Source organism: Ambystoma mexicanum, chromosome 3p (assembly GCF_040938575.1).
Source record: "Ambystoma mexicanum isolate Mex_15411 chromosome 3p, UKY_AmexF1_1, whole genome shotgun sequence".
NCBI lineage: Eukaryota > Metazoa > Chordata > Amphibia > Caudata > Ambystomatidae > Ambystoma > Ambystoma mexicanum.
In genome coordinates, this window is record NC_090925.1 from 347958582 (window position 1) to 347975078 (window position 16497).

General features: G+C 45.9%; 1 protein-coding gene and 1 long non-coding RNA gene across 6 annotated transcripts in view; one reads left to right on the plus strand and one right to left on the minus strand.

Annotated features, from left to right (window-relative positions):
* LOC138580431 (uncharacterized) overlaps positions 1-16497 on the plus strand; it is a 624618-nt gene that overhangs the window by 178380 nt on the left and 429741 nt on the right. The gene's annotated exons all lie outside the window — the stretch shown is intronic.
* Positions 1-16497, minus strand: part of LOC138580430 (filamin-A-like) — a 456077-nt gene that overhangs the window by 39934 nt on the left and 399646 nt on the right. For all 5 annotated transcript variants that reach the window (XM_069650971.1, XM_069650969.1, XM_069650970.1 and 2 more), the window contains 3 exons: positions 14603-14755; positions 14374-14496; positions 1417-1683 (listed from right to left, as the gene is read on the minus strand). In XM_069650971.1, coding sequence (XP_069507072.1) covers positions 1417-1683; positions 14374-14496; positions 14603-14755 — 543 coding nt within the window. The remainder of the gene's footprint in view (positions 1-1416; positions 1684-14373; positions 14497-14602; positions 14756-16497) is intronic.

Here is a 16497-nt window from a genome sequence, read left to right on the forward strand (position 1 = left end):
TTTAATTTGCCCTATGTTGGAGGGATAACTTGGTAATCCATTTTCATATGATTTTCAAACAGTACTTTCAGGGTACCCTTTGGGCCCGAGTGGGGCTTTAGGAACTGTAGTGGGGCACCATTTGTGTAATTGACCTAAAAAGCTATGTACAGTGCAAAAACATACTAACATGCAGGAGAGCATGGTGTTCGGATACAATGACTTGGTATCAAACTAGGTTTCAAATGTAAGATTGTGGGGCTTATTTTTGACAAAGTTGCTCTGGCAGGCGACTCCTTTCAATCCCTATTAAATGTCAGGTAATTAGGCAATATTGGTTGTCATCAATTGTCGCAGGTCACTGGATTTGGACGGATATTAAGCCCATACCGTCCACAAAGTAACAGGAAAAACAAGAAACTCCAGGACCCAGCGCCAGTTTAAGACTTGATTGTTTAATTGCACAATCTGTGACAAAGCCCTTTACTTGGTTACGCGTTTCGGCTCCCACGAGCCTTTATCAAATCAGGGCCAATAATGGAACTATTTGATCCGTACGACTGTTGTCCGAAATATAATAGGGACAAATCGCAATGGTAGAAAATTCTGCCGCTCAGAAATCCCTCGCCGAAAGCCTTCACCATTCGAGCATCCGACGCGAGGGATTTCTGAGCGGCAGCTTTTTCTACCGTTGGGATGTGTCCCTATTATATTTCGGACAACAGTCGTACGGATCAAATAGTTCTATTATTGGCCCTGATTTGATAAAGGCTCGTGGGAGCCGAAACGCGTAACCAAGTAAAGGGCTTTGTAACAGATTGTGCAATTAAACAATCAAGTCTTAAACCGGAGCTGAGTCGTTTTTCTTGGTATCAAACTAGATTGGCATCAAACACAGCAAGTTAACTGGGATTTGATTTACAAATGAACACAGTCTCAAATCTACATTTTGTAGGAAACTTAAATACAAGAATTAGCATTGCGATGTTAGTCTACACATTCATGGAAGGACATTTTGCTGAGAATGCTTTGGCACGATAGAGGAGCATTGTGGATTCGGTATCACCTGCACCTCCACAAGAACAGCAAAGCCTTCCGCAGTCCATTCTCTTCATCACCTACCCTCCCACCATCCCCCATATCTGGGATCCAACTAATCCAACCCCACACCAAAAACCTTTAAAGTAATTACGCTTTCATGCACAGAACAAATAAGACGCATGCACAAAGTAAAATAGCCCATTAAGAAAGACACCCTTTAAAAATGTCTGAAGGGTTTTAAAATGTGCATGTGTCCTAGTCCTATGCAAACAAGTGTTCAACCGTGAAAGAGCAGAATCAAGAGTATGTGCTTTTATCGGGTCTCGGCAAGCCTAGACTTGTCCTTCTACACGGGATTGTACCAGTTTACCAACCTGGCCAAAATGGACTACGTACCTGGCACTCCAGTTTCTGCCCTTTCCAAGCCAGGTCCACCTGCGCGGACCTTGTGAGCACCACCTTCACCCAAGGGCCCCACAGTGAACTGGAATGGACTGCCTGGCACATGTTGGCTCTTGTACTTCACATTAACTGTGTGGACTCCCATCTCAGTGGGCACAAAGCGGATGCAGTAGGTGTTGTTCTCCCCCTCTAGGATTTGGGCATCATGGATTTTCCCAGAAGGGCTGGTTACTTGAGCAGTCATATCATGGATGTCAATCTCTGCAGAGGGTAGGAAAAGCTGATCAAGTTATAATACAGGGACACGCATATAATGTGCAATTGATGCATAGTGCTGGAGAATTACTCAAACACTTTTGCACTGAAGCCCTATAATGGGTTAAAGAGAACACCAGCCAATGTACAAGAGGTTCTCGGATCCTACAGCCTGGTTAGGACTGAATTTCCATACTCTGCCTGGACAGATGTATAAAAGGCCAACCTAGTTTAATGCCAGAACTCTGAGATGTAGCCAAACCAGTTCACCGTATCTAGATGAGTGGTCTAGGCCAAGTCTCTAGGAGGTGACAACTCTAAGGAGTCCTCAATGAGCAAACAGTGAAAAGTCATAGAACACACTTCGACAATCTGTTATAAAAATATGACATACAATACGCGCCATAATAGCATTTCTGAGGATTGTATCTGCTTAGATTCACATGCTGTGCATATAGTCAGACACCTAGTGGTAATTGCGGAGTACGGCCTTTCGTTCGAAGATCGAAAGGGGACGTTGACATGATCAACTATCCCTAACAGGACGTGTAGTGTACCCAAAACCCCTCACGCGTCGAGGTCTCTCTGGTTGGGTTTCTTCTGCCGTGAGAAAGCCTCAGTTCGCGAGTACAGAAGAGTAGGTGTAAAATGTCCATGTTCCCGCTACTCCACGAGGGGAAGGAAGGGTTGGCGCATGTGAATCTAGGTCTTATGCTTGTGAATCTGCTTAGAATCACATGCTGTCTACAGACTAGCGAGCAGTACCCAGAGGAGGTGGTGGGATGTGTGAAGGAACAGCAGCAAAGATGACTTAGCACTGCTTGTCCCACCTGAGAATCAGACCTAGAGTGTGTATCTATGCAGTAGTGTTGTGTAAAGGCATGTAATGTACAGAACTCCAGGTTTCTGCTTTACAAATGTACAAGAGGAACATTAGCAATGAATACTATGGTAGCCCCTGTGCCCAGAGTAGTGTGCACTAGGCATGAAGGGCAGATTTCTTGGCAAGAGTGTAGCAGTGAGGTGCAGTTTACGATCCACTATGAAATAGCTGATTTAGAGACAGGGCCCCTTCTCTACCAGCAAAACGAAAAACAGGTTTTTCTTAGTGGCTTGGTCTTTTCCAGATAATAAATAACTGCTCTCCTCACATCTAGTGTCTGGAGGCTTATTTCTGCCACGTTAGTGGGGTTCTGGAAAAAGGTGGACAGTTCTATGACTGGTTTACATGGAACTTTAAAATAAATGTCGGTATTGTTTTGGGGGTTTGTTCTGGGTACAGCTTCTTATGCCGGCGACCCTAATGTACCACCCAATTGGTTATGGTGTCACGTTGGTGTGGTAGTTCATGGAAGGACCAGTCCCCCCCCCTAACCCTCCCCCTCCTTGGTTTCTGTGCAATGTTAGTGGGATACACCCAAACTGCGCCACCGAAATCTGGTCTGCTCTAAAAATAAATGTCCTTAGGCACTGTAATTGCAGTCAGCAAAACCTTTTATTTTTTCATTGCCCCTTTGGTTAACACGCGTTTCGGCCTCTCAAGGGCCTTTCTCAAAACAGAACCTATTTTAAGGGCAAATTAAATCATTTTGTTCGAATTGTGATCCGATAAGTCTCGGGTTAATCCCGGTTACAGTTCTGTGGACCAGATTCCTCGCATCGGCACCCGTGTAGCGAAAAGGGTGCCGACGCGAGCATTCAGGTCCGCAGAACTGTAACAGGGATTAACCCAGGACTTGTGCAGACCAGATTTCGGTGGCGCAGTTTGGGTGTATCCCACTAACATTTAAAATAAATTAGGTGCGAATTGTGCGAGTGTGTAGGACCACCTTATCTTTGTGAACCATGACGAATGGGTCCTGAACTGAAAGGGCCTGCAGTTCACCAATACTCCTTATCGAGGTGATCGCAACCAGGAAGGTGGTCTTGTAGGCGAGTGCTTTAAGGCTAGCCTTGTGCATGGGTTCGTTCAAAGGGAGGCCCCATTAGTCTGGTAAGTACAACGTTCAGATCCCAGAGCTGGGTTGGAAATGGGAGGGGCGGTGGATGAGCTTTTTTTACCCCTTCCATAAATGCTTTCATTACTGGAATTTTCCACCATGAAACTTTATTCCGGAACGTGGTGTATGTGGCAAGAGCAGCTAAGTGGACCTTTAGGGAATTGAAAACCAGACCTGAATCCGACAGTTGGGTTAGGTACAGGACAATATGACTTGGTGTGCATTCAATAGGATTGATGACTTTGCCATTACACCAGATGACAAAGCGTTTCCATTTGCTGGAGCAGCAATGCCTGATAAGTTTCTGTGCTTCCCCGAGTAGGTCCATACATCTTTGTGGGAGTTGGAGGTGCCTGAACTGACCTCAGGAGCCAGGCTGCTAAGTTGAGTTTGAGGGCATGGATGTAGTGCTTTCCCCTGGTCTTGAGACAGCATGTTGTATGGGCATGGCAGCTTCCTTGGAGGGGAGACTGACATTGCCATGAGATTGGAGAAACAATGCTGGCAGGGCCACCAGAATCACCCTGACTGGCTCTTGTGGCATCTTGTGCACTTTTCTGTTGAGCAGGGGAATCCTTGGGGGCTAGGAAGCAGACATTTCCTGGGCCATGTTATCCAGTGACCACTACCCTTGGAGCGGTTCTGAGGTTACCTGGAGGCGTAATCTGGGAATTGTGCGTTCTCCAGAGTTGCAAACAAGTTGATCTCTGGGAAGGCCCAGTCTGCAAAGACGTGGAGTACAATGTCCTTGTGTAGTCGCCACTCGTGCTCTATGGGTAGGGGGAAGTCTGTCGAGTACGTCCGCCAGAAGATCGAGTTCCCCTAGAACGTGAAGATGAACATCTTGTGTTTGAGAGCCCATTTCCATCTGTTCTGGGACAGATTGGACAGTTCTAGAGAGTTAGTGCCCCCTTGTTTAGCTAAAACATGTCCGTAGTACTGTTCGTGAGGATTAGAACACTCTACCCCAGGGAGGTGAGTTTGGAAAGCCTTCAGGGCCGTGAACGCTGCTAGCAGTAACAAGTTTATGTGATTGGATGCTACTGCTGGGGACCACATGCTGTGCGCAGTCTGGTGGAGGTGAACTCCCCACCCCCCGCCATCTGTGGCTTCTATTGTGGGGTGGTGAAGGTTTCCCCTTGACCACCACTGCAGAGACTGATCAAGGGCTGCAGAGACAACCACTAGATCGTGCCATTGTTCACTGGCCTGACACCATTGGCTCGATAGCCACTCTTGCATGGGGCGCAGGCAAGCATGTGGAACTAGGTAGATGCAGGAGGCCATCATCCCCAACAGTCGCATTGGCTTTGCGAACGGTCATCTCGTGATTGGCTACATAGTGAGGGATCTGGAACAGCATGTTTTGAACCCCATCGTTGGAGGGAAAGATGAGGCAGTCTTCGGTACAAATTAGAGCCCCCAAAAACTGACTTGGCTGGGGTCTAGACTGGATCCTTTTTTTGATCAAGAATCCTAGGCTGAAGATGCAATCTACTGTCTTATGGGTATTTGTTGGGCATGTTCCGTACGAATCTCCCGTTATGAGCCAGTCATCGAGGTAAGGATGCACTGCCTGCGCAGGTGAGCAGCTACTACCGCCAGTACCTTCGTGAACACAAGTGGAGCTGAGGCAATGCTGAAGGGAAGAACCTTGAATTGATAGTGCGTGTCCTGAACCTTGGGTACTTTGTGCGCTGGCAACATTGAAATACGAGTATGCATCTTTTATATCCAATGTGGCCATGTAATCCCCAGCAGCAGTGGGATTACCTGGGCGCAAGTCTAATCCAGGGTGCATGGGGAGATCCTTTTTGGGTACAAGGAAGTACACTGAATAAATACCCTTGTTTAACTGGTGAATGGGGACAACTTCTACCGCACCCTTTTCCAGAAGGATCTGCACCTCTTCCAGCAGGATGTGCATAGGCACTGCTCTTTGGTGGGTGGTATCGAGGTGGCCGGTGAAATCGATGCAGTAGCCATGGGTAACATTCTAACACCCACTGGGCTGATGTGATCCCTGCCCAAGCGTGAATTAATGACAAGCGACCCCCGACCAGGGAGGCATGGGAGTGGACCCGAACCGGCAAGTCACTTTACTCCAAGAGGCTTCCTGGCCTCCACCACAGAGTTCCTGCCTCTATACTGACCCCTCTGTTGGTACTGGTTGTTGTGGTTGTGGCATGAGCCTTGGCCGGAGGACCACGGTGTACTTCCAGAGCCATATTGTCCATGGGAGAAAGATTGCCCACAAAAAGGAACAGCGACAATGAGCCTCCCCGCTGGTGGAAGGCTTGCCAAATAAGTTTGAGTCTTCGACAGGTGTATTAATCAGAGAGGCATGAGTCTGTTTTGAAGCCTGAGTTCTTCAGACAGGCGTGTCTCTTAAGTAGAGTCCCCTGGTCTAGAGTGTCCAGCGGCGTCCAGAGTGTTCAATATATTATGGGTCAACGGTCTGCCCTCAGTCACTACCACCAGCAGGCGTGATTCCGTGGGCTCTGGGACCCCTTGAAGGCCTTCCTGGAGCAGGCCCCATTGGACATTGCTGTAACTAGTGAGGAAAGTCATATTTAGCTATTCTGGTAGAATAGGCAGCAGATGTAATACGTTTCCCTAAGGCATAAAGTGTTTTGCAATCTTTATCCGGGGGAGCTTCTGCTTTGGACAGTGGAACCCCTGCCTTCTTTCTAGTGGTTGTAACAACCAGGAAGTCAGTTGTGGCATGACCTTGTATATACATAGGGGCAGACTAATGGTTCAAGTAGAGGGTTGACTGCCCTTGTGAGGGATGGTGACAATGTAGGAGCTGGGTGTTTATTGAATTATGTAATGGAATAGCTCGACTAGTGGGAGACTTCTCCTTGAGAATATTTTCAACAAAGGCAGAATCAGGGGCTGCCTCACGTGTAGCAATATCAAAATGATCTGTGGCTCTATAGAATGGCATTAAATAACATTTGGTCATCCACAGGGGATGACTGCCTTTGTTGAGGTGAAGGTGGATCTAGACAAATAATGTCAGGGTTATGTGTGGCTGAAAGCCAAGGCCCCTGATATGCTGGCTGATCCTGATCCCAGTCCAGGTCAGCCGTATCCTCATCAAAATGATAGTCCTCTCATGTATCCTGTTCTGAGCAAAGACCTCCTCTTGGTGGACTTGTATAGGAATGGGAAGTTTCTGCAATTTTTGTGGAATGGGGCAGGAGTCCTCTTCCCTTGGGAGTAATATATTTATCTGAGAAGTCTACAAATTGGGCCATCTTGTCCTTCTCAAATTTCTGCCTAGTACACATGGACTATGCAGACAGGTCTGGTGATGGAAAAGACTGGGCAGAACTTTTTTTCCCCTGATAAAGCCTTTGAGAGAGGCTGAGGGTTCTCAAATACTCTTGACTAGAGGGGACGCAACTGCGTTCTCCTGCTGCTGAAATAGCTTGCGAGACTCCAGCGTATTTTCGACGGCTGAATGCCAGGTCTCCACGTTGAAGCCTTAGGTGCTTGCACGCCGTGTCGGTGTGTTTTAGGGCAATGCCCTTGTGAGAGGAAAGCCCAGTTGCATTCCGAGAAGACTGCTGGAGGGCGTCTAACCGCTAGGTTCAGAAGACACTGTTGAAGTTTTTGGCGGGCCTGTTGGCGTAACGCGCTTTAACCTTTCCGTCGAGGAGGCCTTTGCGGTTGTGTTTGTGTTTAGGTGGTGTGCGCACGCCCTGGTCGCTGGGGTGTGAACTCCCCATAACAGTGCCGGTGGCCTGTATGTCAGGGAAGGGCATCTGGGAATCTGATGGTTCCCCAAAAGGTCTATGGCTTCCAGTTTCGAGCCATGGCTGCCGATGGATTCCTCATCATCCGAAGTGACAGCACCAATGGGGAATGACTTTTGGCCTGCATCTCATAGGCCGCCCACCGTTTTGTCAGCCTGTCCTTTAACGTATTGGGATGAAATCTTGCAGGACTTCCCATAACGCTCATCGTGGTCTCGAGGTAGACCCCTATTGCAATGGCAATGGGTGTCCAAGGGCATTTTCTGTTACACGATGGACAAAATTTAAAGGGCATCCTCTCCATAGCAGAGGGAGACGGGTGCCAGACCGGGAAGGGAAAAGGAAATGAATTCTTGAAAAATAATAAACCCAGGGCCCCACTCTTACTGAAGGGCCTGGCCAGAGGGCCGAGGCCATGCGTATCAGTGCACCAGTAGCCGAGCCGTAGTGAACGTCTTCGGCAGCAGAAGTCCACGAGGCAGTCATCGAAAAGTAGTAGTCGGGAGACTAGACGACTGTAGACCGTGGGACAAACACTATTGAGCAATATTAATTCTTGCGAGCTCAGCATAAGGCGACCAACTAGGTGGATGGAAAAAAAAAAACAATCTGAGGGACCTCGATGCTTTAGGGATTTTGGGTACACTACACGTCACGTTAGGGATAGCGTTAGTCACGCCCATGTCGACGTCCCCTTTTGATCTTTGAAAGAAAGATGCAATACACGCGATTACCACTAGATGTCGGATTATATGCACAGCAGGTGATTCTAAGCAGATTCACAAGCATCAGAATCATTCATTTATGCCATATAACACTATGAAAAACTAGCATGTAATAGCACACACTACATACAAGATCCACATAAACACTGGAGTAGGGCAAATTACATAAACCCCTACAAATGAAAGTATTAGTATGCAGCACTACAGGTCCACAGAGTCCCCATATTAACTTTAGAAGTCGATTTCCAAGATGTATGGGGCCGTGTGCCCAAATGTTCAAAGCTCCACAGAGTTTGTGGGTGTGGTGTTAAATGACGGCCTTTCATGAAAGGCCAAGTAGACCTCTGCTGCCAGAGACATTGCATCGAAAGGACAGGCACACTAAAGAAAATAACAGGACTAAAATAAACTGCAATACAGTGAAAGGGCCTGGTGAATGAACCAGTGTGTCATCCTCAGCAAGACACAAGGAATAATGGCTTAAGGAAAGTGTGCGTCTTTCTGCATTTGAAATCCAGATAATGCTGAAAAGAAATATAAGAGTGAAGATTAGAAAGGCACATAACATTGCTGGCTGAGATAAATGAAGCATGCATTTCACTGAAACTGCCACACATTGAAATGCTGTGAACAGAGGGGACCTGGCCGGGGGGGTATTAAAGCCAAAAGCGACACAAGGCCCACCTTCCAATACATAAGCCCTGCCTTAAAGTTTCCAACATTAATAAAAAATATCTGTGTGCAAATCAATGGCCAAAAATTGAAACTTTCTGAAGTGTGTATGTTTTGCAACTGTAAAGTAACAGAACAGTGTCCAGCTGCCAAATTAACATATTAGAAAGGATTCATGCTTAAAGATAGTGACAAACGTAGTACAGCATTCTGGTCAGTGTGGCCTGCCCTTAATGGTGTTCCAAACAAACTTCCCCCATTGCCAGATCGGTCGTCTCTGAATGCTCATTTCTTTGCATGGCAAATGGCCCAGCCAGTGCGTGAATGGAATGTATGGGGGCTCTGTGCAAACAGGGGATGCAATTAAGGGTAGCTGAACTGACAGAATGCTAAATGTTAGCATGGCCTCAGGACATTAGGACATCACAGGGCCGGCCTGGATCCACCTGCAATGGGAGATCTCAGTGTGGGCTATGCATCCCAATTATTGACAACCAGAAGCCCATTAACTTTCAAAGTACAAAAAGGCCAGAGGATTTACTGCAGACAGTGTCAACATTGCTGCCTAACAGGTTCTGTATTAAAAGGCATCAAGGAAATCGAAGAGCTAGACTGTTTTTGAAGTGAAACTGAATATAATATGAATGTGGCCATCAACCTACATTGGACATGTGATTTTATTTAGCAATTGATGAATGGTTATAGTTAGATTTGTGGAAGCTGTTATTTTTAAGCTAATTTTGTACCGATCCATAACGCAATTGCAGCTCCCCACCCAAAAAGTGGGAAGAATCTGAAGCTTGGTACAATAGTGGCTAAACAAAACGGTGGTAACGTTTGATCATTATCACTGCTATCGGTTTCATGTAATTAGGAAAAATCCACCAATTGCGCATGCAACATGGTGCGGGCATGAGACCCACAGATTTGTCACGATGAGGATCACAGAAATATATACATAAGGATTACATGTAAAATAAAGACAATTACCATGTAGGGACCCTTTTAGGTGAAACCTTGCAAAGTAACAAACAAATGTCATTCTAGACAGTGGATTTGCCACCTCCCGGCATTATTTTCATAATTTAAATGTCACCACCTCAGGGACCCATCTGTCGGCAGGGGGGGAGGCGGGCAGGTGTGGGGGGCATTTTCTAGGGTGGGGCGCTGAGTGAAGGACCAATCAAATTTGTGATAATTCTTGCAAGGTACTGCACAATATTTAAATCTGGATTGTGTGATCCCTGGTATATAGAGTGAATGCACTATGAGCAGTTCTCCAGATAAGATTTGAAAGTGGGAGTATATTTTTTTTGGGAGTATAAATGTAACTTATTCCCAATAGGAGTATTTTAAAGAAGATTAAAACAGTTCAGTGAAAAACAACTTTTTGGTAATAATTATTTCTTTGCAACTATTTATTCATTTATATGAAGAGATGCAGGTTTACGTCTTCCAATCAGGCAGTTATAATAGTTTCTTCCTGTGGTACTACATGCACCATTCGTCCAAACATTCATATAGCTGGGTGAGTGAAAGCAGAAACACAAGGTCCTACATGCCCATTTCCTATTTTCTGTTGAGTATTTTTACTCACCATTTTTCTTCCAGAGTATTTGCCTATTTGTAGGGATCAAAAGCAGCAAATACCACCCTCCCTGCCCCCCTTAACTGTATGACTAAGAAAGAGCTGCAAAAATATTACCAAAGAAGAACGGAAATTTCATCTGGGGCAAAATTGGAAAAGTGCCGATTTCTATTGCTGGGGAGACTAGAAAGCAGAGGCTGTGATTCTTCACTGGAGCCAAAGAGAAGTGCTGTGAGATTCAAGTGCTGGCTTGAATCCCGTTTTTCCCTACAAACTCTGCTCAGTCCCAGAGTGCCAAGCCCAGAGATTTTCAAAAGTACATTGTCTAACAAACGGTCAGCATGGGGATCCAATTAACTTATTCCCTTTCATTGGTGGGTTATTTTCCATTAATGTGGAACGGGGGGGGGGGGGGGCGCTGCATATTTGTCTATTTTTGTTAACAAGCAAAATTAAAGGTAATTCCCAGTGTATGCTGTAAACTGTACACTAATGTAATTTTTTCCTGTTGTCCACGACTTCTTTAAAGTGGGTGTCCTTGTCCCCAAAGTAAAAAAATCTCCAACAGTCCAACTTCCCCAACATGGGCCTTTAAGTGAGGGGGGTCTGAAAACCAAACTTCTAAAGTGGCCCCACGCCCTCGGTCTGGCCTATGAATAGAAGGGTTCTGCATGCAATTGATACTTGGGTTTTTGGAGTTTGCGGGGGTGGGGAGGGCTTTGCAAAAGTGAGACCTCATGTATCCAACACTGATAATGTGATGCAGGTCTTGCTTTAAAGTTAGTCACCCGGTATTTATTTTGAAGCAACATTTTGGGTGATCTAATTGCATATGCATTTGAACAAATCTGTAAACATAATTGCTAGGCTTATTAAGCGTGCAGGAAAAATCAAAATTGCACAGCACTGCATATGTAAATTGATTTTGTTCATGGACCAGTGTCGATTAATCCTCCAATTGATATCTGTGTAGAGTATTGTGATTTGTGTTTTCCAAATGAACTTGTGTGATATGTATAAACAAGTTTGTGAGCCACAGATAAGGTGGTGTGTGCAGTCTTAATGCGAACCTCATTACCTATAATTCAAATATATTTTCTGTACACCTGCCTGGTTCTTGGCTTATTGGTGGCACAGGAGGCGGCATCTAAGCGGCATGATAAGAATCTGAAATAAGGCTGAACATTAAACAGTTTATTGTGCGACTCCTGGATTGGGGAGGGCAGGTAGAGGGTGGCCTCTGAAACCGTTAGAGGGGAAAATTAGTGTTGGGCTTCTGGGGTCCAATGAAGAGTTCCAAGTTATTCTAACAAGTGCCCAACTTTCTGAATGCTTGTGCAAGCAATGGCAGAGCCAATCGGTTGTAAAAGTTCCTAAAAGTAACAAACTTTTAAAATTGAGATCAGGGGCTCATGTATCGTTCGAACTCATCCTTTGTACTTGGGGCTTGGCACATCTTCTGCAGAGTCAGAGGTCACTTTTCACACCTTCAGCTAGGCTCCTGCATGCACAAGGGTTGCAGGTTTGAACTCTTTTCTGGTCGGCAGCTGTAAGGGAGATTTTTCCATTTGTATGCCAAATTCCCTTCACCTGTGAAACCATCAGCACTTCTCTGGACTTCTGGATTTTTTTTGATGGTTTGTCTCCCGAGTGAGTGGGACTCCTTCCCCACGCAGTCACTCTCACGAGTCATGACAGGCATCAGTATTTTACTTTTGCAGCACACTTTGTGCAGTGTTTCTGGGGCGCACCATGGGCTTCCTTTTTTATTTTGCGCGAGAACTGTTCCCAAGGATAGAAGAACACTTATCTTTCCTACCTTTTCTTTTGCGAGATCAACACACACTACCTTATGTGGAGTGCTGAGGGGCTACAATGCATCTTTCTCACTGCTCCTGTAACATTGCTGTTACAGTGACAAGCTTAACCTAAATGGCTGGTGGCAGTGGATCCTTTTCTACCATTTCTGTGCAACTACTTGCAGGCTGTTTCCACAGCTGCAGTAATGCACCTTTGGGTTACCATTTTCCCAAAATGGCACCAGTCTTTTTTCAGTTACTTTTCTTGGTCCTCCCCCCCCCCCTTATCATTCAGGGTGTGAAAGGCCTTTGTGACTTTTATCTTTGGCAGGAGACCCTGCCCAAGACCACCCCAAGCTCCAGAGTGTGAGGACAGGAAGCAGGTGATGAGTTGGACACTCCATTGTTCGTCTTCTGGCATGCGTGCCTGGAACCAGTTATAACTGGGAGGCACCTCCCCACCCCCCAACATTTGAATGTGGCATGAATGCCAATGGGCTGGGTCCCTGTACAAAAGGGCTGGATCTTTGAGATGAAGACAAGCAGATTACTGGAATCGAACATGCAATGAATAAGAGCTAAGACACCCACAGCCACTTCCAGAGGATCAAAAAATCCTGCTGTGTAACTGCTGCAGTGTACAGTCCTGATTGAAGGCATCTGCCATAGCCGCCTTTCCATCTTTCACAATCGCAAGGGAGCAGTCTCATTCCTCGCCCTCAGGAATGTGTTCAGCCACTGCACTAATACATTCCCACAGGGTGTATGTGAATCTTGCAAGGGTGCAAGTCACATTTGATGACTTTAAAGCCAGACTGCTCGAAGAAAAAATCTTGCGAGACCAGGCATCAATTCTCTTGTTGTCCCTATCTGAGGGAAAAGAAGGGTATGCCGATTGTCTAGTGAATGTAGCTGCCTGGACTACTAAATTTTCAGGTAAAAGATGCTTAGTTAAATAGTCAGGGTCAGAGGAAGGTATTTCCTAGCAAAATCTTTGTTCACCGCTGGTCCAGATTCTGGGGTTTGCCATGCAGCCATAACCTTCCTCTGAAGTGCTGTGTGAAAGTAACAAAAGGAACCTTGACCAAGAATGTCTGTCATGTCATCCTGTTTGTAGGTGGGTGCATTTCTGTTCCACCCCATGAACTCCACCCCCCTATTCATAATATTTCTATATGCAGAGTCTGCATGATCAGCTGGGTCAGGTTTGTCGAATTCCAATTCAGGTGACGTATCTACACCACTAGCTGTTTCGAGACAGTCGGAGGTCACACATTTTAGATTGAGGGTCAATTAGTTCTTCAGGAAAATCCCCTTTTCCATATTTTACCTCAAAAGGGGAAATCTCATCCGAGGATTGTTCCTCCTCATAGAGGCCATATACCGGAAAGTCTTTCCTTGGCACAGGGTGAAAAATGTTACCTGTTTGTGAGGGCATTGACCTTGGTTTTGCCAAAGGTGTCGATACTGGTGCCGGAATCAATGTTGCCCTCGACAAAGGCATTGATGGTGTCAATATTGTAGACGCTGGCTTTGATAAAGTTGAACAAGCTTTAGATTTAAGCACTGGCGAGGCAGGTTCAACGCCACCTTTGACACTGGTGTTGAGCAAGTCTTCGACAAAGGCATTAAGGAGACATTGGACAAAGGTTTTGATGATGGTTTGGCACCTGACCATTTTGTCTGGTGTCTCCTTCGGTTTATGCACAGATCGGCCTGTCTTGTGCTTTTTGTGAGGTATCGGAGAGGTTTCTCTCGACACCCTAGATGATTTTTCGCCAGATTTAGAGCGTCTAGTCGGACCTTCCTCGGTCATCGTTAGAATAAGCTGGGGCACGGTCTTCACACCTAGAGTAATCCGAAATCCTCTCAGTGTTAGTCTAGGGCAAAACAAAAGGTGAAGCCCATTGTACTGCAATGTAAGATGCATTGTACAATGATAAGTGGCAACAAAGTCTGACAATGTTTCCCAGTACTGACAGCCAGAAGGACAAGTCAGGTTCCCCATGTCTTCACTGCAAATACAGCAGTTCAAATAAAAAAAATATATAAAAGCAAAAATGTTTGGAGGGGGCCATACATTTGGAGGGAAAGGTGCTGTAAAGAGAAATCTTACATAACATGCCTCAGGACAAAAACATCAATTACCTGGTATTTTCAGGCTCAAGTCGCATTGGCTGCCAATATTCGCAACAGATGGGGCCCGACGCTTGCTGGTGATGCTTTCCTTAAGGCGTCCCTCTCCAGTCACCTTCACCGAATAAGGACTTCCTGAAAAATAACCAAACAATTTGCTCAAATGCTGTACCTAAACTCACCTTGGCCTCTTTCAAAGACTACCATGGAGCACACAGGACGACAAAGTGTAAACACATACCAGGGATGTGTTGGTCAGCAAACTTTATGGTGATAATGTAGTTTCCAGGTTCTGTGGGGCAATACGTTACTTTACAGGTGCCATCTTCGAGGTCTTCAGTGTTTATGTCAACTTTGCTGGGACCTTCAATAGATAGACTCAGACCACCATAACCTAAAAGAGAAACAAATACCTTATTAGAGCACAACGTGTTTTTGGGGGGGCTCTTGTCCTATTTTATACCCCCTTTTTCCTTCTTACCAACTTCCATGGTATGGACTATTTTTGTGCCCACCAAAGTCCCCCCTGCCACTCCAGCCCTTTGATGTAAGACATTAATCTACCAAGGTAAGTGTGCTTAAGCACCCCATTTTGGTCCATCACAATTTAGCTTCACCAGGGGTGCAGCCATTTCTATTGCATTTGTAGCCTAATGTACTAGTATGGTAGCTATGGGAGTACCAATGTATTTAAGCTGTTCTCCTCGCCATTTTGCGCTGGCCATTTATGTGGACCTTGAGGTAGGCCTAAAATAGCTGTTTGTGGGCTCTGAGCCCAGTCCAGAGTAGGCTAAACTGGGTTAGCCCGACAACTAATGCACATCTGTGTGTGGATGAAGGTTTGGTGGTTTTTAGACTGGTCGGTCTGGTGGGAGTCGAGGGTTGGATTAAGCCAGACACCAAGTGAGTACTTATCCAGCCAAAACCCTCCTGTCCATTCCTCAAATATCTTCGCTGCTGGAGCACTTCCATCTAGATGGGATAATGAATCTTAGGACCTGGCTTGATCAGAATGGCTGGAACCTGGCTCCTTTGTCCTGCCCTTTTTTTAAGCTCAGACTACCCCTGGGTGGTAGCAGTGCACAGTACAATTCAACTTTACGTAACTACTAACCAAATCCCTCGTCCCCACAAATGGTTGCTGGTTGGAGTGACTACCATCTTGAGAATCTCTTCTGGGATGTTACTGTGCTGCCTCTGAGGTGGGGCGCCTTCATGGCCTGGATGAGTGGCGGGCCACCAGTACAGCCATAATGTCTGCCTGGGGTCACCACCATCCATTCTTTCAGTCGTGACTGCTTTGCTGCCCTCTTGCCCCTTGGGTGAACTTCCATCTTTTGGTGCTGCTTAAATGGTTCCATGTGTTAAAATTGCAGCAAAAAGGCTGTGGTTTTGCCGCCGCAATCCATGTAAAGGATGCGGGGGACACCACCGCAACCCCTGTTCCCCTTAAAATGGTATAATGGGGTACACCTTTACAGGTGTAAACCACAGCATTTTTGCCGCGATTTTATTACTGACATACCGCTTAAATACAGGCGTTTTTAGAGGGCTGGGAGAAGGCGCCTGTTGGGCAATAATTGATGTAGTAACACTGTGGGAGACTACACAACACTTGTCCTCTTGGTATAAGGTAACACCTTTTGGTATAGGCCTGTACTATACACGTTGGTAGTGTGACTGAGCAGCCAGGCTTCTCAAGGGGGTAAATGTGAGCTGTAGCAATGAAATTCACAGCTACAAGTAGCCAAGTAACACTTACACTCAAGGTTTTAGTTATTTAACATCAGTTTTTAAATAAGCATTCTTTCAAAGGGCAATCTACGTAACAATCAAATATACGTTAAAAATATTTTTCCAGAATCAGCACAAAGCTAGTAAATACTCTTTAGAGATGCTTTTTACACACTTCCTACACCCAGACTTCATTCACAGGGACAGTAATGGCATTTATATATCACATTGTGGTCAGTGTTCTTGTCTCTGTACTGGTGGAACACAAGGACACCTGCGTTGGAACTCTAAGTTGTGCCCCTGTCCGCGAGCGTCCAGCACCCATCTGTCTGTGGTAATCTTCCACTCTAACTTTGTCAACCGGCCTCCCACTGGGGTGCATAAGTGGGGGCCCGAGGCCAC